The 21137-nt window shown below is 40.8% G+C and overlaps 1 protein-coding gene across 6 annotated transcripts in view; it reads right to left on the bottom strand.

Annotated features, from left to right (window-relative positions):
- LOC137391006 (uncharacterized) overlaps positions 1–4129 on the bottom strand; it is a 50893-nt gene extending 46764 nt beyond the window's left edge. For all 6 annotated transcript variants that reach the window (XM_068077334.1, XM_068077333.1, XM_068077336.1 and 3 more), the window contains exons 1-2: positions 4084–4129; positions 2036–2189 (exon numbers count right to left, since the gene is read on the bottom strand). In XM_068077334.1, the coding sequence (XP_067933435.1) occupies positions 2036–2094 (59 nt within the window). In that variant the 5' untranslated portion in view covers positions 2095–2189; positions 4084–4129. The remainder of the gene's footprint in view (positions 1–2035; positions 2190–4083) is intronic.
- Positions 4130–21137: the final 17008 nt, after the last annotated feature.

Raw genomic sequence — 21137 nt, 5'->3', positions numbered from 1 at the left:
TGCGCTATGATTAAACATGCTGACAGTAGAATGTACTGCAATGTGTTTGCAGACAGGGATTTAGTTTTTCCACCGTACAGTGACAATAACTTTTGCAACTCAAGCGGAACTTATTATAACGACCATGTGGTCTTTGAACCAACCATAGTACACGAAGACTTATTATTTGCAAAGACACTCAATCCAAGCGACAGTAATTTGAGGTACCGTGTAGTAAATACTTCTGAAAACTACATTACAGTATTCAAAGGAACTCTGCTTGGAATTGCCTTTTCATTACCTGCAGATGACATGGATGTGGTTAATGCTAATGAAGTTTTTAAAGATGTTAATACCGAGCCAACTGACCCTATAAGTAAAATTGACTTGACAAAATCTGTATTGAATACACAGGATCAGAAACGATTTAAAAGATTTCTTGAGTCTAAAAGAGATGCTTTTGCTACTCACTCCTTTGACTTAGGCAGAGTATCTGGGTTGTCTGGTAGAGTTTGTGACACTAGGGATGCTGCCCCTATCCGGCACGCACCATATCGAATACCGGTAGTACACAAAGCCCCCTTAGATGAGGAAATAGACAAGATGCTTAAAGCTGGGTTAATAGAGCCTGCCCAACAAAGCGCATGGGCATCACCAATTATTTTAGTGAAGAAGAAGAATAGTACGAGTATGCGCATAGTTAATGACTATCGTAGGGTAAATGCATGCACACATACTCTTTCTTTCCCATTACCTCATCAAGACAGTGTCAAGGAGATGCTCACAGGGAGCTCCCTTTTTACAACGCTTGATTTAATGAAAGCCTATTGGCAAATTGGGTTAGATAGCGAAGAAGATAGAGAGCGAAGCGCCTTTGTGACATATAATGGGGTGTTTAGGTACAAGGTGATTCCTTTTGGTTGGAAAAACTCTCCACAAGTTTTTCAGAGAGCAATTTCCACCATCTTGGCAAATCTGAACTGGAAAAGCTGCCTTTCCTTTTTGGATGACATTTTAATATTTAACGAGAATAACGTGGACACACACATTGAACAAGTGGGTGTCGTGTTGGACCGTTTTATAGCACATGGTATAAAGGTCAATCCAGAGAAATCATCATTTGCCAGAGATAAGGTTCAATATCTAGGACATGTGTACACAAGTAAAGGCAGTCAACCTACTTTTGAGCTAGTGGACAAAATATTGCGGTTTCCTTCGCCTCATGACCTCAATTCACTGCGTAGGACTATTGGGCTAGTTAATTATTATCGGACCTACATTCCAAATTACAGCGATTTGATAAAGCCCATTTTAGAACTTTTGAAACATGACCGAAAATTTGTTTGGACTGAATTGTGTGAGACAAGATTTAATTTGCTGAAAAGGAAGTTGGCGGAGTATCCCGTGCTAAGATATCCAGATTTTACAAGACCTTTCTTTGTGCATACTGACTGCAGTGGATTTGCCTTAGGAGCCCAGCTCTGTCAAATGTTTGAGGATGGATACCATCCCATTGCATATCACAGTAAGGTGTTAAACACAGCTCAGCAGCGATATTCCACCTATGAACGTGAAGCTCTGGCAATCGTGGATGCATGTAAAACCTTTCGTCATTTCATTCTTGGACATGAAACTACAGTTATTACAGACCACTCTCCACTAAAATGGCTAATGACTTGTCAACACAAGTGTTCGAGATTAGCAAAATTTGCCCTAAAGTTACAAGAATACGACTTAAAGATAGTACACAAGCCTGGTAAATACAATGTTGTGCCAGATGCTCTATCAAGAGTTTCTATTTCAGACAATTGCGTAGTAGGCTCTACAATAACACACCTGTCATCTACCAAGGAAGACCTGTTGGCATTCAAGAAATTTCAGCGAGAGGACGACTACCTATCTAAAATCATACGTTTTCTTACTCATGGCGAAAAGCCGACCGACTGCAATCCTACTCAGCACAGACACTTCGAAAACCAGAAGGATAACTATTTCTTGCAAGAGGAGGTGTTGTATTACAACCCATCCGACTCGGTAAGAGCCCTATTATGTGTACCTGAAGCGCTGCAGCTTGACCCGCTTGCAACATATCATTCGTCTTTCTTTGGTTGCCATGTAGGCAGATCGAGAACCTTCAAACGTTTATCTCAGCGGTACCATTGGCTTGGAATGTCTCGATGTGTAGCAGATTTCATATCCGCTTGTGTGCCCTGCAATCAAAGGAAACGTGGTTACGTTAATCCAGTATACCCATTACAACCCATCGAATGCGAACGACCATTTTCTCGTGTAAGCATGGACCTACTTGGACCCCTTCCTTTAACTGAGCGAGGTGCAAAATACCTTGTAGCTTTTCAATGCAGTTTCACAAAATTTGTGATAGCTCGTCCTATTCCTGATAAGAAAACGCAAACAATTGCTGAAAACTTGATTGAGTTTGTCATCCTACCACATGGCGTTATGAATGTCCTTTTAAGTGACAACGGCTTGGAATTTGCATCCGATCTAATGAATGACTTGGCCAAAACGTTAGATATTGAAAAGAAAACGATTTCAAGCTTTCAAGCTTCAACCAATGGTGGAATTGAACGATTTTTCAGTACTTTCAGTAATCTGATGTCGACCGTAATTAACAGGTCACAGACGAATTGGGACCAGATGACTAAATATGTACTTCACGCATACAACAACACTGTACACAATTCGACCAAGTTCAGCCCTAGTTACATGTTATATGGCAGAGAGTTGGACATACCATTTGATTTGTGTATGCCAATAACTATCCCGAAAAGTTATGCCGAAGATAAGTCAAGTGTAGATATCATGAGAGAATCCCTAGCCGTTGCTTGGGCTCAAGCCCGCGACAACATCGAATGTGCTCAAGCCAGTTACAAGTATTACCATGACTTGCATGTGAAAGGGCATGACTATGCTGTTAACGATTGCGTGTATACCCTGGTACCTCGAGTAACTACCGGACAAGTGAAAAAGTTTACGAGTCAGTATTACGGACCTTATGTGATTACGAAACTGCGAGGTCTAAACGCATACATCCGAGCATTGGGTGCTGCTGGAAGGCCAGTAGGAGTGGAATTCGTCACTCACCTGCAGCGACTTAAAAAGTGCAAACCGCCTCTGCTCCCTGGTAGTGATACTCCGCAGTACGTATCAGTAAAGCGTGCTACTGATTCTAGAACGAGTACTGGCGATGTACCAGATCACACCCAAACTAACACTGATTCAGACACAAGTAATTCTCAACCCCGTCATACATACAACCTACGACCCCGCGCCTAGTTGCTACGTACCATCAATATTTCATGCTTTTCCTTGTTAGTTTTGTGAATAGACTATCTTGTACTCGAAATTGTGCGTTGAAAAAAAAAAAAAAATTGTATTAGTAAGTGCATGGAACTAGAGAACACTATTGTTCACCCATTTGCTCAATAGTGTTAACTCCTAAATATCGATGGTAATAACTTTAACGTAACTATATTAGTAAGTAGACAGTTCCAGTTATACACAGCACTAAGTAACTGTGAGTAAAACATGTATGTAATAAATTCGTAATCTGATTGTGAAAGAAATTAAATCAACAGTAAATATGCAGACTGTAATGATGGCTGGCAGGATGGAAAATTAGTAAATAGTAAGTAATAAGAAATGTAATAGAAGAATCAAACAGGAGAATTATTAGTTTGGTTAATAATTGAAGCTGCGTCAAACAAAGAATCTTCACTGTGATCGTCAATTGTTGCCAAGTTGCTCACTTCACCTAAATTAATCAGTTCGGCAATACTGGGAAGTTGATTGTCTCTTCGATGCCGTAGGTAAATAAATTTGTAAAGTAAGAAAAATAGTAATTAAAATTAATAAAATACTGATGGGTAGAATCGTTGATAATAAAATAGTTGAAAGTTTGTCGAGACCGTTCGTTGCAAAAACAGTTGAGTGGATGTAGATAGAAGTGATGTTGGTAGAGTTACGATCGAGATAATCAGTAGTGGAAACGTTAGTAATAATGACAGTTCGATCAGTTGGGAAGTAATCACTCAGTGAATCAGCTGCAAGTAAAACTAGAGTGATTAGTAATTGGTAGTTTACCTGTCATTAAAATTCCGAAATAACTCAGCTAGTTGATGACTTTCGTTAAACCAATGTGATGAAACGGAAATAGCCCTTGCGCAGGTATGATGCAGTTATCAGTCTTAATCATGAACTTGGGCTAGGGTGAAGCAACTTCTTAATTGGTGACTTCTTAACTTCTTAATTGGTTCACGAGTTGATAGTAGTTATGTTGTGGATATTACCGTACAAGCAATCATGTCAATCTCGTTTAGTTTATAAGTTTACATACCTCTCTGGATCAATAGATGCGGATTGTCAGTAATTACTTGGAGACGATGAGATACAATTAAAAATAATAAATTTGGATTTTCGGTTATGTCTAGTAAATTGAAAGAACAATTGGAACAAAAGCAGACGGTAATTAATAAGCAAAACATAAGTGGAAAATAGTAAGGATGCACGAGTACAAAATTGATAAATTGTACTATAGTCTGCTAGAACATATTGAGTTCTTATCAATATCTGGTTATTGCATAGAGTATTTGATTTGGCTAAACAGGAATTGGCTTACCCTTTCTAAATTGGTCCTCAAAATTAGCATGCATTAGCGAGCATGCAACTCTTGTTGAATGCTGAATTAGCATTCAAAATTCGTTTTCCCCTTGCATCAACCAAAGAAGCCAGCCTACTACAACCTTGACACCGACTAGGATTTCCCATTGCATCTAGGAGACGCCATCAACGGTTCACTGCCGCTGCCCGGAGACTATACTCACTCGATTCCACAAAGTTAAGTAGTTTCATATAATTGAGTAAAAAAAAAAAAAAAAAAAAAAAAGGAAGAGAAAACGCATTTCCTGTGTTCCTGTAAATGCATCGTGGCATATGTTACACCTATTATTAGTGCTGAACTTTTGATCTTGAGTGTTAGGTGCATTCTCTCCCTTAATATTTTTCTTTATTGCACCTAAAGTTTTCTTGAGCGAAGGGGAGAGGAGCAACATATGCAACCTATTTGCCATTGTATTTTATCATGTTGAAAATTTTTTTAATATTTTACAGTTTATGTTCCTTTTCTTTCATGTTCACGTGAGTGACCTTAGTCAGAGGCCTGATTAGTAGGTAAGGCTTCATTTAGTTAGGCTGTCACTCAATGTACTATTGTATTTTGATACAACTTTTGCTGAGATTTTGATTTTTGTTGCTAAGAGCAGTAACCACATATTCTGATGGATAGCAGGTACTGCAAAAAGTCATGGGTGTCATCGACAAGATACATGAAGGTGCAGCCTTGGTTGTGATATATTTGGTAGCAGCGATCTGCTCCAGGCCACATGCGAGACTTGTAAGCGCAGATTACATTTACAAAGACATTACCAAAACATGGAACGATGGTAGCAATACAAAGAAGAACCCCTCGTCACCAACACTCTACCCCCATTCCTTTTGCCTCGTTCAAGAAATAGACAGTCGAACCTCCAACTTCATCACCAAAGAAGCCAGTGATGAAGTTCTCCTTTTACCTTAAGAAGATTTACTGCCGTATCGTCGTCTAAGGAGGAAGGTGTAAGATACCTGTATCTTGACTATGACCTAGTTTCATCTTGCCTCTGCCTAGCTGCGGTTTCTACATACCGATGTCAGAACAACTCTCATGTCAGAGCTACATATCTTTTATACATTAAGTTGTTATTTTAGTATACACAAAAGATAAGAACGTAACATTTTTTTATAACAGTTCATCATTTGACATCTGACAATTACTACAAGACCAACATATTTTCCTGCCAAGACTGTCTGTGTCACCATTCGTGTCAGCCTCCATAAACATTCCAACTACGCTAATTATCTGTCCGCATCCGCTTGCTTATCTTTGTCTGTGCGCCTGGAACAAAATGAATTGTATAAATATTATTCTGCAACCTTTTCGTATCTTGTGTTTGACTCATGCCACACATATTTTATGCAAGTCATTCTCTCCTATATAAGGGAACCCCATCTTGTTTGTGAGAAGTCTTTAGTTCAACATACATACATACTATGATATATTCTCAATACGTAATATAGATCGTTAAATATACTGTTCTTAAATACAACCACTGTCTCGTTATCGCAGTATTAAATCTTGTGGTAGAAAAACAGTTCTACAAACATTGGCTTAAACGGAAGAAGCCCCCTAAGGGTAACATTGCTAAGAAAGACATTAGTAACGGGTTATCACATAAACATCTTTTCAAATAGGGCAGTATCGCGAGGTTTAATGTGGGGAACTTTATTCAATCACGCCACGCTGTTTTAATCTGCCAAGAAGTTACAGTGCACTTTAAAAACAAGTTTTATACCTGAAAGCAAAACATACATTTTAAACCATTTAATGTGTGTTTGCATAAACGTGTGTGTGCGTGTGTTTGTGTGTGTGCATGTGTTTATACATGTGTGTATGCATGTGTTTCTATGTGTGTATGTTTCTATGTGTGTGTGTGTGCGTGTGTGTGTCTGTGCATGTGTGTATGTTTGTGTGTATGCATGTGTGTTTGCATGTGTGTATGCATGTGTGTATGCACGTGTGTATGCACGTGTGTATGCATGTGTGGCTACGTTTTTGTGTGTGCGCGCCTGTACGTGTATGCGTTTTGTTTGTGTGTGTGAACATGTATACATGCGTCTATGCAGGTCTGCGCATCTGTGCTATGTGTATGTGTGTTCGCAGTTGTTAGCATATTTTTGAATGTGTGTCTGTCTGTGTCTGGGTGAGTGTCATTGGAATTATCATCATTTTTCTTCAAACTTTGCTCCAAATGTTGCAGGTTTGCCAAGGTTAATTTTGCTCGATCACAACAAGATTTTCAAAGTCTGTCAAGAGGTTACTAAAATCTTCAAGGAAGGCTTTTTAACTCGAAATTTGAAGGTACAAATGGAACTATCAGACTGTCACTATTTGGGACCTCTCTCAAGCTGCTATTGTGAACTCTCAATAGAACATTTGGCGATTGGTAAACGAATCAAATCCGTTGCATTTACTGGTACATACATGTATCCGGTTACATAAGTGTGTTTGTATGTGCATGCATGTTGGTGGGAGTTGGGTGTGTGCAAGTATGTTTGCGCAAGACTGCGTGTGCGTGACCGTATGTGAGTCTGACTATGTGTGTGTGCAAGTGTGTGTCTGTTTAATCGCCTAAATGTGTTTCTGTGTGTGTCTCTGCGTGTGAGTTTGTGTATTTCTGTGCACAGCTGTGTCTGTACATCTTTGTATGTTTGTGTATCTGAGTTTCGGTGTGTTTGCGCGCGTGTGTGTGTGTGTGTGTGTGTGTGTGTGTGTGTGTGTGTGTGTGTGTGTGTGTGTGTGTGTGTGTGTGTGTGTGTGTGTGTGTGTGTGTGTGTGTGTGTGTGTGTGTGTGTGTGTGTGTGTCGCTGTCCGTGTCTGTGTGTATGCCTGTGCATGTTTATGTCAGGTGTCTGTTCTGAGCAAGTATATGAATGTATTTGTCCGTCTCTGTGTCTGCGTGACTATTATTAGAGTTACCATCAGAGCTCTGCAAACATTTTTCCAAATGGTGCAATATCACGAGATTTAATGTGGGGACCTTTATTCAATCACGCCAAGCTGTTTTAATCTGTCAACAGGTTACCGTGCACTTTAAAAACAAGTTTTATACCTGCAAGTAAAAGATACATTTAACACTATTTCATGTGTGTTTGAATACCTGTGTGTGTGCGTGTATGCATGTGTGTATAAATGTGTGGCTGCGTGTGTGTGTGTGCGCGCGTGTACGTGTATGCGTTTAGTTGGTGTGTGTGAACATGTATACATGCGTTTTTGCAGGTCTGCCCATCCGTCCTCGTGCTATGTGTATGTGTCTTCGCAGTTGTTAGCATGCTTTTGGATGTGTGTCTGTCCGTGTCTGCGTGACTGTCATCGGAATTATCATCATTTTTCTTCAAACTTTGCTCCAAATGTTGCAGGTATGCCAAAGTAAAATTTGTTCAATAACAACAAGAATTTCAAAGTGTGTCAAGAGGTTACTATAATCTTCAAGGGCGGCTTTTCACTCAAAAGTTGAAGGTACAGTTGGAACTATCAAACTGTCCCTATTTTGGACCGCCATCAAGCTGCCACAGTGAACTCTCAAAAGAACATTTGGCGATTGATAAGCAAATCAAATCCGTTGCATTTACTGGTACATACATGAATCTGGTTACATAAGCGCGTGTGTATGTGCATGCATGTTGGTGGGAGTTTGGTGTGTGCAAGCGTGTTTGCGCATGACTGTGTGTGCGTGACCGTATGTGAGTCCGACTATGTGTGTGTGCAAGTGTGTGTCTGTTTAATCGCCTAAATGTGTTTCTGTGTGTGTCTCTGCGTATGAGTTTATGTATTTCTGTGCACAGCTGTAACTGTACATCTATGTATGTTTGTGTATTTAAATTTGTGTGTGCGTGCGTGTGTGTGTCGCTGTCCGGGTCTGTGCGTATGTCTTTGCGCGTTTATGTCAAGTGTCTGTTCTGAGCAAGTATATGAATGTATTTGTCCATCTCTGTGTCTGCGTGGTTATTATTAGAATTACCATCAATGTTCTGCAAACATCTTTTCAAATGGCGCAATATCGCGAGGTTTAATGTGAGGAACTTTATTCTATCACGCCAAGCTGTTTTAATTTGTCAAGAAGTTACAGTGCATTTTATAAACAAGTTTTATACCTGAAAGTAAAACATACATTTAAAACCACTTAATGTGTGTTTGCATACACGTATGTGTGCATGTGTGTATACATGTGCGTAAGCTTGTGTTTCTATGCGTGTGTGTGCACCTGGATGTGTATGCGTTTTGTTTGTATGTGTGAACATGTATGTGTGCGTCTATGCAGGTCTGCGCACCTGTCCTCGTGCTATGTGTATGTGTCTTCGCAGTTGTTAGCATGTTTTTGAATGTGTGTCTGTCTGTGTCTGGGTGACTGTCATCGGAATTATCATTATTTTTTTTCAAACTTTGCTCCAAATAATGCGGGTACGCTAAGGTGATTTTTGTTCAATAACAACAGGATTTTCAAGTTCGTCAAGATGTTACCATAATCTTAAAGGACGGCTTTTCAACTCGAAGGTTGAAGGTACAGTTGGAACTATCAAACTGTCCCTATTTGGGACCGTTATCAAGCTGCTACGATGAACTCTCAATAGAACATTTGGCGATTGATAAACGAATCAAATCCGTTGCATTTAGTGGTACATACATGTATCCGGTTACATAAGTGTGTTTGTATATGCATGCGTGTTGGTGGGAGTTTGGTGTGTGCAAGCGTGTTTGCGCATGACTGTGTGTGCGTGACCGTATGTGAGTCTGACTATGTGTGTGTGCAAGTGTGTGTCTGTTTAATCACCCAAGTGTGTTTCTGTGTGTGTCTCTGCATGTGAGTTTGTGTATTTCTGTGCACAATTGTGTCTGTACATCTTTATATGTTTTTTTATCTGAGTTTCGGTGTGTTTGCGCGCGCGTGTGTGTCGCTGTTCGTGTCTGTGTAAATTTCTTTGCGCGATTATGTCTGTGTCTGTTCTGAGCAAGTATATGAATGTATTTGTCCGTCTCTGTGTCTGCGTGACTATTATTAGAATTACCATCAATGTTCTGTAAACATCTTTTCAAATAGGGCAGTATCGTGAGGTTTAATGTGGGGAACTTTATTCAATCACGCCACGCTGTTTTAATCTGCCAAGAAGTTACAGTGCACTTTAAAAACAAGTTTTATACCTGAAAGCAAAACATACATTTTAAACCATTTAATGTGTGTTTGCATAAACGTGTGTATGCGCGTGTTTGTGTGTGTGCATGTGTTTATACATGTGTGTATGCATGTGTTTCTATGTGTGTATGTTTCTATGTGTGTGTGTGTGCGTGCGTGTGTGTGTGTGTGTCTGTGCATGTGTGTATGCTTGTGTGTATGCATGTGTGTATGCACGTGTGTATGCACGTGTGTATGCACGTGTGTATGCATGTGTGGCTACGTTTTTGTGTGTATGCGCGCCTGTACGTGTATGCGTTTTTTTTGTGTGTGTGAACATGTATACATGCGTCTATGCAGGTCTGCGCATCTGTCCTCGTGCTATGTGTATGTGTGTTCGCAGTTGTTAGCATATTTTTGAATGTGTGTCTGTCTGTGTCTGGGTGACTGTCATCGGAATTATCATTATTTTTTTTCAAACTTTGCTCCAAATAATGCGGGTACGCTAAGGTGATTTTTGTTCAGTAACAAAAAGATTTTCAAGTTCGTCAAGATGTTACCATAATCTTCAAGGACGGCTTTTCAACTCGAAGGTTGAAGGTACAGTTGGAACTATCAAACTGTCACTATTTGAAACCGTTATCAAGCTGCTACGGTGAACTCTCAATAGAACATTTGGCGATTGATAAACGAATCAAATCCGTTGCATTTAGTGGTACATACGAGTATCCGGTTACATAAGTGTGTTTGTATATGCATGCGTGTTGGTGGGAGTTTGGTGTGTGCAAGGGTGTTTGCGCATGACTGTGTGTGCGTGACCGTATGTGAGTCTGACTATGTGTGTGTGCAAGTGTGTGTCTGTTTAATCACCCAAGTGTGTTTCTGTGTGTGTCTCTGCATGTGAGTTTGTGTATTTCTGTGCACAATTGTGTCTGTACATCTTTATATGTTTTTGTATCTGAGTTTCGGTGTGTTTGCGCGCGCGTGTGTGTCGCTGTTCGTGTCTGTGTAAATTTCTTTGCGCGATTATGTCTGTGTCTGTTCTGAGCAAGTATATGAATGTATTTGTCCGTCTCTGTGTCTGCGTGACTATTATTAGAATTACCATCAATGTTCTGTAAACATCTTTTCAAATAGGGCAGTATCGCGAGGTTTAATGTGGGGAACTTTATTCAATCACGCCACGCTGTTTTAATCTGCCAAGAAGTTACAGTGCACTTTAAAAACAAGTTTTATACCTGAAAGCAAAACATACATTTAAAACCATTTAATGTGTGTTTGCATAAACGTGTGTGTGCGTGTGTTTGTGTGTGTGCATGTGTTTATACATGTGTGTATGCATGTGTTTCTATGTGTGTATGTTTCTATGTGTGTGTGTGTGTGCGTGTGTGTGTGTCTGTGCATGTGTGTATGTTTGTGTGTATGCATGTGTGTTTGCATGTGTGTATGCATGTGTGTATGCACGTGTGTATGCACGTGTGTATGCATGTGTGGCTACGTTTTTGTGTGTGCGCGCGCCTGTACGTGTATGCGTTTTGTTTGTGTGTGTGAACATGTATACATGCGTCTAGGCAGGTCTGCGCATCTGTGCTATGTGTATGTGTGTTCGCAGTTGTTAGCATATTTCTGAATGTGTGTCTGTCTGTGTCTGGGTGACTGTCATTGGAATTATCATCATTTTTCTTCAAACTTTGCTCCAAATGTTGCAGGTTTGTCAAGGTTAACTTTGCTCAATCACAACAAAATTTTCAAAGTCTGTCAAGAGGTTACTAAAATCTTCAAGGAAGGCTTTTTAACTCGAAATTTGAAGGTACAGTTGGAACTATCAGACTGTCACTATTTGGGACCTCTCTCAAGCTGCTATTGTGAACTCTCAATAGAACATTTGGCGATTGGTAAACGAATCAAATCCGTTGCATTTACTGGTACATACATGTATCCGGTTACATAAGTGTGTTTGTATGTGCATGCATGTTGGTGGGAGTTGGGTGTGTGCAAGGGTGTTTGCGCATGACTGCGTGTGCGTGACCGTATGTGAGTCTGACTATGTGTGTGTGCAAGTGTGTGTCTGTTTAATCGCCTAAATGTATTTCTGTGTGTGTCTCTGCGTGTGAGTTTGTGTATTTCTGTGCACAGCTGTGTCTGTACATCTTTGTATGTTTGTGTATCTGAGTTTCGGTGTGTTTGTGCGTGTGTGTGTGTGTGTGTCGCTGTCTGTGTGTATGCCTTTGCATGTTTATGTCAGGTGTCTGTTCTGAGCAAGTATATGAATGTATTTGTCCGTCTCTGTGTCTGCCTGACTATTATTAGAGTTACCATCAAAGCTCTGCAAACATTTTTCCAAATGGTGCAATATCACGAGATTTAATGTGGGGAACTTTATTCAATCACGCCAAGCTGTTTTAATCTGTCAAGAGGTTACCGTGCACTTTAAAAACAAGTTTTATACCTGCAAATAAAAGATACATTTAACACTATTTAATGTGTGTTTGAATACCTGTGTGTGTGCGTGTGTGTATATGCATGTGTGTCCACGTGTGTGTGTGTGCGCGCCTGTACGTGTATGCGTTTAGTTTGTGTGTGTGAACATGTATACATGCGTCTATGCAGGTCTGCGCATCTGTCCTCGTGCTATGTGTATGTGTCTTCGCAGTTGTTAGCATGCTTTTGGATGCGTGTCTGTCCGTGTCTGCGTGACTGTCATCGGAATTATCATTATTTTTCTTCAAACTTTGCTCCAAATGTTTCAGGTATGCCAAGGTGAATTTTGTTCAATAGCAACAAGAATTTGAAAGTGTGTCAAGAGGTTACTATAATCTCCAAGGGCGGCTTTTCACTCGAAAGTTGAAGGTACAGTTGGAACTATCAATCTGTCCCTATTTTGGACCGCTATCAAGCTGCCACAGTGAACTCTCAAAAGAACATTTGGCGATTGATAAACAAATCAAATCCGTTGCATTTACTGGTACATACATGTATCTGGTTACATAAGCGCGTGTGCATGTGCATGCATGTTATTGGGAGTTTGGTGTGTGCAAGCGTGTTTGCGCATGACTGTGTGTGCGTGACCGTATGTGAGTCCGACTATGTGTGTGTGAAAGTGTGTGTCTGATTAATCGCCTAAATGTGTTTCTGTGTGTGTCTCTGCGTATGAGTTTATGTATTTCTGTGCACAGCTGTAACTGTACATCTATGTATGTTTGTGTATTTAAATTTGTGTGTGCGTGTGTGTGTCGCTGTCCGTGTCTGTGTAAATGTCTTTGCGCGATTATGTCTGTGTCTGTTCTGAGCAAGTATATGAATGTATTTGTCCGTCTCTGTGTCTGCGTGACTATTATTAGAATTACCATCGATGTTCTGTAAATATCTTTTCAAATAGGGCAGTATCGCGAGGTTTAATGTGGGGAACTTTATTCAATCACGCCACGCTGTTTTAATCTGTCAAAAAGTTACAGTGCACTTTAAAAACAAGTTTTATACCCGCAAGTAAAAGATACATTTAGAACTATTTAATGTGTGTTTGAAGACCTGTGTGTGTGCGTGCGTGTATGCATGTGTGTCCACGTGTGTGTGTGTGTGCGCGCCTGTATGTGTATGCGTTTTGTTTGTATGTGTGAACATGCATGTGTGTGTCTATGCAAATCTGCGCATCTGTCGTCGTGCTATGTGTATGTGTCTTCGCAGTTGTTAGCATGCTTTTGATGTGTGTCTGTCCGTGTCTGCGTGACTGTCATCGGAATTATCATTATTTTTCTTCAAACTTTGCTTCAAATGTTGCAGGTACGCCAAGGTGAATTTTGTTCATTAACAACAAGAATTTCAAAGTGTGTCAAAAGGTTACTATAATCTTCAAGGACGGCTTTTCACTCGAAAGTTGAAGGTACAGTTGGAACTATCAAACTGTCCCTATTTTGGACCGCTATCAAGCTGCCACAGTGAACTCTCAAAAGAACATTTGGCGATTGATAAACGAATCAAATCCGTTGCATTTACTGGTACATACATGTATCCGGTTACATAAGCGCGTGTGTATGTGCATGCATGTTGGTGGGAGTTTGGTGTGCGCAAGCGTGTTTGCGCATGACTGCGTGTGCGTTACCGTTTGTGAGTCCGACTATGTGTGTGTGCAAGTGTGTGTCTGTTTAGTCGCCTAAGTGTGTTTCTGTGTGTGTCTCTGCGTATGAGTTTATGTATTTCTGTGCACAGCTGTTACTGTACATCTATGTATGTTTGTGTATTTAAATTTGTGTGTTTGTGCGCGCGTGTGTGTCGCTGTCCGTGTCTGTGTGTATGCCTTTGCACGTTTATGTCGGTGTCTGTTCTGAGCAAGTATATGAATATATTTGTCCGTCTCTGTGTCTGCGTGACTATTATTAGAGGTACCATCAAAGCTCTGCAAACATTTTTTCAAATGGTGCAATATCGCGAGGTTTAATGTGGGGAACTTTATTCAATCACGCCAAGCTGTTTTAATCTGTCAAGAGGTTACCGTGCACTTTAAAAACAAGTTCTATACCTGCAAGTAAAAGATACATTTAAAACTATTTAATTTGTGTTTGCATACGCGTTTGTGTGTGTGTGTCTGTGCATGTGTGTATGCACGTGTGTATGTACGTGTGAATGCATGTATGTATACATGTGTGGCTGCGTGTGTGTGTGTGCGCGCCTGTACGTGTATGCGTTTAGTTTGTGTGTGTGAACATGTATACATGCGTCTATGCAGGTCTGCGCATCTGTCCTCGTGCTATGTGTACGTGTCTTCGCAGTTGTTAGCATGCTTTTGTATGTGTCTGTCCGTGTCTGCGTGACAGTCATCGGAATTATCATCATTTTTCTTCAAACTTTTCTCTAAATGTTGCAGGTATGCCAAGGTGAATTTTGTTTAATAACAACAAAAATTTCAAAGTGTGTCAAGAGGTTACTATAATCTCTAGTTGCGGCTTTTCACTCAAAAGTTGAAGGTACAGTTGGAACTATCAAACTGTCACTATTTGGGACCTCTCTCAAGCTGCTATTGTGAACTCTCAATAGAACATTTGGCGATTGGTAAACGAATCAAATCCGTTGCATTTACTGGTACATACATGTATCCGGTTACGTAAGGGTGTTTGTATGTGCATGCATGTTGGTGGTAGTTTGGTGTGCGCAAGCGTGTTTGCGCGTGACTGCGTGTGCGTTACCGTTTGTGAGTCCGACTATGTGTGTGTGCAAGTGTGTGTCTGTTTAATCGCCTAAGTGTGTTTCTGTGTGTGCCTCTGCTTATGAATTTATGTATTTCTGTGCACAGCTGTATCTGTACATCTATGTATGTGTGTATTTAAATTTGTGTGTGCGCGCGTATGTGTGACGCTGTCCGTGTCTGTGTAAATGTCTGTAAAAGACCATCAAGAGGTTACTAAAATCTTCAAGGACGACTTTTTAACTCGAAATTTGAAGGTACAGTTTGAACTATCAAATTGTCACTATTTAGGACCGCTCTCAAGCTGCTATTGTGAACCCTCAATAGAACATTTGGCGATTGGTAAACGAATCAAATCCGTTGCATTTACTGGTACATACATGTATCTGGTTGCATAAATGTGTGTGTATTTGCATGCATGTTGGTGGTAGTTTTGTGTGTGCAAGTGGGTTTGCGCAAGACTGCGTGTGTGTGTGTGTGACTGTATGTGTGTGCGGCTATGCGTGCGTGCAAGTGTGTCTGTTTGATCGCCAGAGTGTGTTTCTGTGTGGGTCTCTGCATGTGAGTTTGTGTATTTCTGTGCACAGCTGTGTCTGTACATCTTTGTATGTTTGTGTATCTGAGTTTCGGTGTGTTTGCGCGCGTGTGCGTGTGTGTGTGTTCCGCTGTCCGTGTCTGTGTGTATGCCTTTGCTCGTTTATGTCAGGTGTCTGTTCTGAGCAAGTATATGAATGTATTTGTCCGTCTCTGTGTCTGCGTGACTATTATTAGAGTTACCATCAAAGCTCTGCAAACAATTTTCCAAATGGTGCAATATCACGAGATTTAATATGGGGAACTTTATTCAATCACGCCAAGCTGTTTTAATCTGTCAAGAGGTTACCGTGCGCTTTAAAAACAAGTTCTATACCTGCAAGTAAAAGATACATTTAACCCTATTTAATGTGTGCTTGAATACCTGTGTGTGTGTGCGTGCGTGTATGCATGTGTGTCCACGTGTGTGTGTATGCGCGCCTGTACGTGTATGCGTTTAGTTTGTGTGTGTGAACATGTATACATGCGTCTATGCAGGTCTGCGCATCTGTCCTCGTGCTATGTGTATGTGTCTTCGCAGTTGTTAGCATGCTTTTGGATGTGTGTCTGTCCGTGTCTGCGTGACTGTCATCGGAATTATCATTATTTTTCTTCAAACTTTGCTTCAAATGTTGCAGGTACGCCAAGGTGAATTTTGTTCATTAACAACAAGAATTTCAAAGTGTGTCAAGAGGTTACTATAATCTTCAAGGACGGCTTCTCACTCGAAAGTCGAAGGTACAGTTGGAACTATCAAACTGTCCCTATTTTGGACCGCTATCATGCTGCCACAGTGAACTCTCAAAAGAACATTTGGCGATTGATAAACGAATCAAATCCATTGCATTTACTGGTGGATACATGTATCTGGTTACATAAGCGTGTGTGTATGTGCATGCATGTTGGTGGTAGTTTGGTGTGCGCAAGCGTGTTTGCGCATGACTGCGTGTGCGTTACCGTTTGTGAGTCCGACTATGTGTGTGTGCAAGTGTGTGTCTGTTTAATCGCCTAAGTGTGTTTCTGTGTGTGTCTCTGCTTATGAATTTATGTATTTCTGTGCACAGCTGTATCTGTACATCTATGTATGTTTGTGTATTTAAATTTGTGTGTGCGCGCGTATGTGTGACGCTGTCCGTGTCTGTGTGTACGTCTTTGCGCGTTTATGTCTGTGTCTGTTTTGAGCAAGTATATGAAGGTATTTGTCCGTCTCTGTGTCTGCGTGACTATTATTAGAGTTACCATCAAAGCTCTGCAAACATTTTTCAAAATGGTGCAATATCGCGAGATTTAATGTGGGGAACTTTATTCATTCACGCCAAGCTGTTTTAATCTGTCAAGAGGTTACCGTGCACTTTAAAAACAAGTTTTATACCCGCAAGTAAAAGATACATTTAAAACTATTTAATGTGTGTTTGAATACCTGTGTGTGTGCGTGCGTGCGTGTATGCATGTGTGTCCACGTGTGTGTGTGTGCGCGCCTGTATGTGTATGCGTTTTGTTTGTATGTGTAAACATGCATGTGTGTGTCTATGCAAGTCTGCGCATCTGTCCTCGTGCTACGTGTATGTGTTTTCGCAGTTGTTAGCATGCTTTTGGATGTGTGTCTGTCCGTGTCTGCGTGACTGTCATCGGAATTATCATTATTTTTCTTCAAATTTTGCGTAAAATGTTGCAGGTACGCCAAGGTGAATTTTGTTCATTAACAACAAGAATTTCAAAGTGTGTCAAAAGGTTACTATAATCTTCAAGGACGGCTTCTCACTCGAAAGTTGAAGGTACAGTTGGAACTATCAAACTGTCCCTATTTTCGACCGCTATCAAGCTGCCACAGTGAACTCTCAAAAGAACATTTGGCGATTGATAAAACAATCAAATCCGTTGCATTTACTGGTACATACATGTATCTGGTTACATAAGTGCGTGTGTATGTGCATGCATGTTGGTTGGAGTTTTGTGTGTGCAAGCGTGTTTGCGCATGACTGTGTGTGCAAGACCGTATGTGGGTCCGACTATGTGTGTGTGCAAGTGTGTGTCTGTTTAATCGCCTAAATGTGTTTCTGTGTGTGTCTCTGCGTATGAGTTTATGTATTTCTGTGCACAGCTGTAACTGTACATCTATGTATGTTTGTGTATCTAAATTTGTGTGTGCGTGTGTGTGTCGCTGTCCGTGTCTGTGTAAATGTCTTTGCGCGATTATGTCTGTGTCTGTTCTGAGCAAGTATATGAATGTATTTGTCCGTCTCTGTGTCTGCGTGACTATTATTAGAATTACCATCAATGTTCTGTAAACATCTTTTTAAATAGGGCAATATCGCGAGGTTTAATGTGGGGAACTTTATTCAATCACGCCACGCTGTTTTAATCTGTCAAGAAGTTACAGTGCACTTTAAAAACAAGTTTTATACCTGAAAGCAAAACATACATTTTAAACCATTTAATGTGTGTTTGCATAAACGTGTGTGTTCGCGTGTTTGTGTGTGTGCATGTGTTTATACATGTGTGTATGCATGTGTTTCTATGTGTGTATGTTTCTATGTGTGTGTGTGTGTGTGTGTGTGTGTGTGTGTGTGTGTGTGTGTGTGTGTGTGTGTGTGTGTGTGTGTGTGTGTGTGTTTGTGCATGCGTGTGTGTGTGTGTGTGTCTGTGCATGTGTGTATGCTTGTGTGTATGCATGTGTGTATGCACGTGTGTATGCACATGTGTATGCACGTGTGTATGCATGTGTGGCTACGTTTTTGTGTGTGCGCGCGCCTGTACGTGTATGCGTTTTGTTTGTGTGTGTGAACATGTATACATGCGTCTATGCAGGTCTGCGCATCTGTGCTATGTGTATGTGTGTATGTGTGTTCGCATTTGTTAGCATATTTTTGAATGTGTGTCTGTCTGTGTCTGGGTGACTGTCATCGGAATTATCATCATTTTTCTTCAAACTTTGCTTCAAATGTTGCAGGTACGCCAAGGTGAATTTTGTTCATTAACAACAAGAATTTCAAAGTGTGTCAAGAGGTTACTATAATCTTCAAAGACGGCTTCTCACTCGAAAGTCAAAGGTACAGTTGGAACTATCAAACTGTCCCTATTTTTGACCGCTATCATGCTGCCACAGTGAACTCTCAAAAGAACATTTGGCGATTGAGAAACGAATCAAATCCGTTGCATTTACTGGTGCATACATGTATCTGGTTACATAAGCGCGTGTGTATGTGCATGCATGTTGGTGGTAGTTTGGTGTGTGCAAGCGTGTTTGCGCATGACTGCGTGTGCGTTACCGTTTGTGAGTCCGACTATGTGTGTGTGCAAGCGTGTGTCTGTTTAATCGCCTAAATGTGTTTCTGTGTGTGTCTCTGCGTACGAGTTTATGTATTTCTGTGCACAGCTGTAACTGTACATCTATGTATGTTTGTGTATCTAAATTTGTGTGTGCGTGCGTGTGTGTATGCTTGTGTGTATGCATGTGTGTTTGCATGTGTGTATGCACGTGTGTATGCACGTGTGTATGCATGTGTGGCTACGTTTTTGTGTCTGCGCGCGCCTGTACGTGTATGCGTTTTGTTTGTGTGTGTGAACATGTATACATGCGTCTATGCAGGTCTGCGCATCTGTGCTATGTGTATGTGTGTATGTGTGTTCGCAGTTGTTAGCATATTTTTGAATGTGTGTTTGTCTGTGTCTGGGTGACTGTCATCGGAATTATCATCATTTTTCTTCAAACTTTGCTCCAAATGTTGCAGGTTTGCCAAGGTTAATTTTGCTCAATCACAACAAGACTTTCAAAGTCTGTCAAGAGGTTACTAAAATCTTCAAGGACGGCTTTTTAACTCGAAATTTGAAGGTACAGTTGGAACTATCAAACTGTCACTATTTGGGACCTCTCTCAAGCTGCTATTGTGAACTCTCAATAGAACATTTGGTGATTGATAAACGAATCAAATCCGTTGCATTTACTGGTACATACATGTATCCGGTTACATAAGTGTGTTTGTATGTGCATGCGTGTTGGTGGGAGTTTGGTGTGTGCAAGCGTGTTTGCGCATGACTGTGTGTGCGTGACCGTATGTTAGTCTGACTATGTGTGTGTGAAAGTGTGTGTCTGTTTAATCGCCCAAGTGTGTTTCTGTGTGTGTCTCTGCATGTGAGTTTGTGTATTTCTGTGCACAGCTGTGTCTGTACATCTTTGTATGTTTGTGTATCTGAGTTTGGGTGTGTTTGCGTGTGTGTGTGTGTGTGTGTGTGTGCGTGCGTGCGTGCGTGCGTGTGTGTGTGTGTGTGTGTGTGTCGCTGTCTGTGTGTATGCCTTTGCACGTTTATGTCAGGTGTCTGTTCTGAGCAAGTATATGAATGTATTTGTCCGTCTCTGTGTCTGGCTGACTATTATTAGAGTTACCATCAAAGCTCTGCAAACATTTTTCAAAATGGTGCAATATCATGAGATTTAATGTGGGGACCTTTATTCAATCACGCCAAGCTGTTTTAATCTGTCAAGAGGTTACCGTGCGCTTTAAAAACAAGTTTTATGCCTGCAAGTAAAAGATACATGTAACACTATTTAATGTGTGTTTGAACACCTGTGTGTGTGCGTGCGTGTATGCATGTGTGTCCACGTGTGTGTGTGTATGCGCGCCTGTACGTGTATGCGTTTAGTTTGTGTGTGTGAACATGTATACATGTGTCTATGCAGGTCTGCGCATCTGTCATCTTGCTATGTGTATGTGTCTTCGCAGTTGTTAGCATGCTTTTGGATGTGTGTCTGTCCGTGTCTGCGTGACTGTCATCGGAATTATCATTATTTTTCTTCAAACTTTGCTTCAAATGTTGCAGGTACGCCAAGGTGAATTTTGTTCATTAACAACAAGAATTTCAAAGTGTGTCAAGAGGTTACTATAATCTTCAAGGACGGCTTCTCACTCGAAAGTCGAAGGTACAGTTGGAACTATCAAACTGTCCCTATTTTGGACCGCTATCATGCTGCCACAGTGAACTCTCAAAAGAACATTTGGCGATTGATAAACGAATCAAATCCGTTGCATTTACTGGTGCATACATGTATCTGGTTACATAAGCGCGTGTGTATGTTCATGCATGTTGGTGGTAGTTTGGTGTGCGCAAGCGTGTTTGCGCATGACTGCGTGTGCGTTACCATTTGTGAGTCCGACTATGTGTGTGTGCAAGTGTGTGTCTGTTTAATCGCTTAAGTGTGTTTCTGTGTGTGTCTCTGCTTATGAATTTATGTATTTCTGTGCACAGCTGTATTTGTACATCTATGTATGTTTATGTATTTAAATTTGTGTGTGCGCGCGTATGTGTGACGCTGTCCGTGTCTGTGTGTACGTCTTTGCGCGTTTATGTCTGTGTCTGTTTTGAGCAAGTATATGAAGGTATTTGTCCGTCTCTGTGTCTGCGTGACTATTATTAGAGTTACCATCAAAGCTCTGCAAACATTTTTCCAAATGCGGCAATATCGCGAGATTTAATGTGGGGAACTTTATTCAATCACGCCAAGCTGTTTTAATCTGTCAAGAGGTTACCGTGCACTTTAAAAACAAGTTTTATACCCGCAAGTAAAAGATACATTTAAAACTATTTAATGTGTGTTTGAAGACCTGTGTGTGTGCGTGCATGCG

Source organism: Watersipora subatra, chromosome 3, assembly GCF_963576615.1.
Source record: "Watersipora subatra chromosome 3, tzWatSuba1.1, whole genome shotgun sequence".
Lineage (NCBI taxonomy): Eukaryota > Metazoa > Bryozoa > Gymnolaemata > Cheilostomatida > Watersiporidae > Watersipora > Watersipora subatra.
Note: the sequence above shows the minus strand (reverse complement) of the source record. Positions and strands in the feature narration are given on the sequence as shown.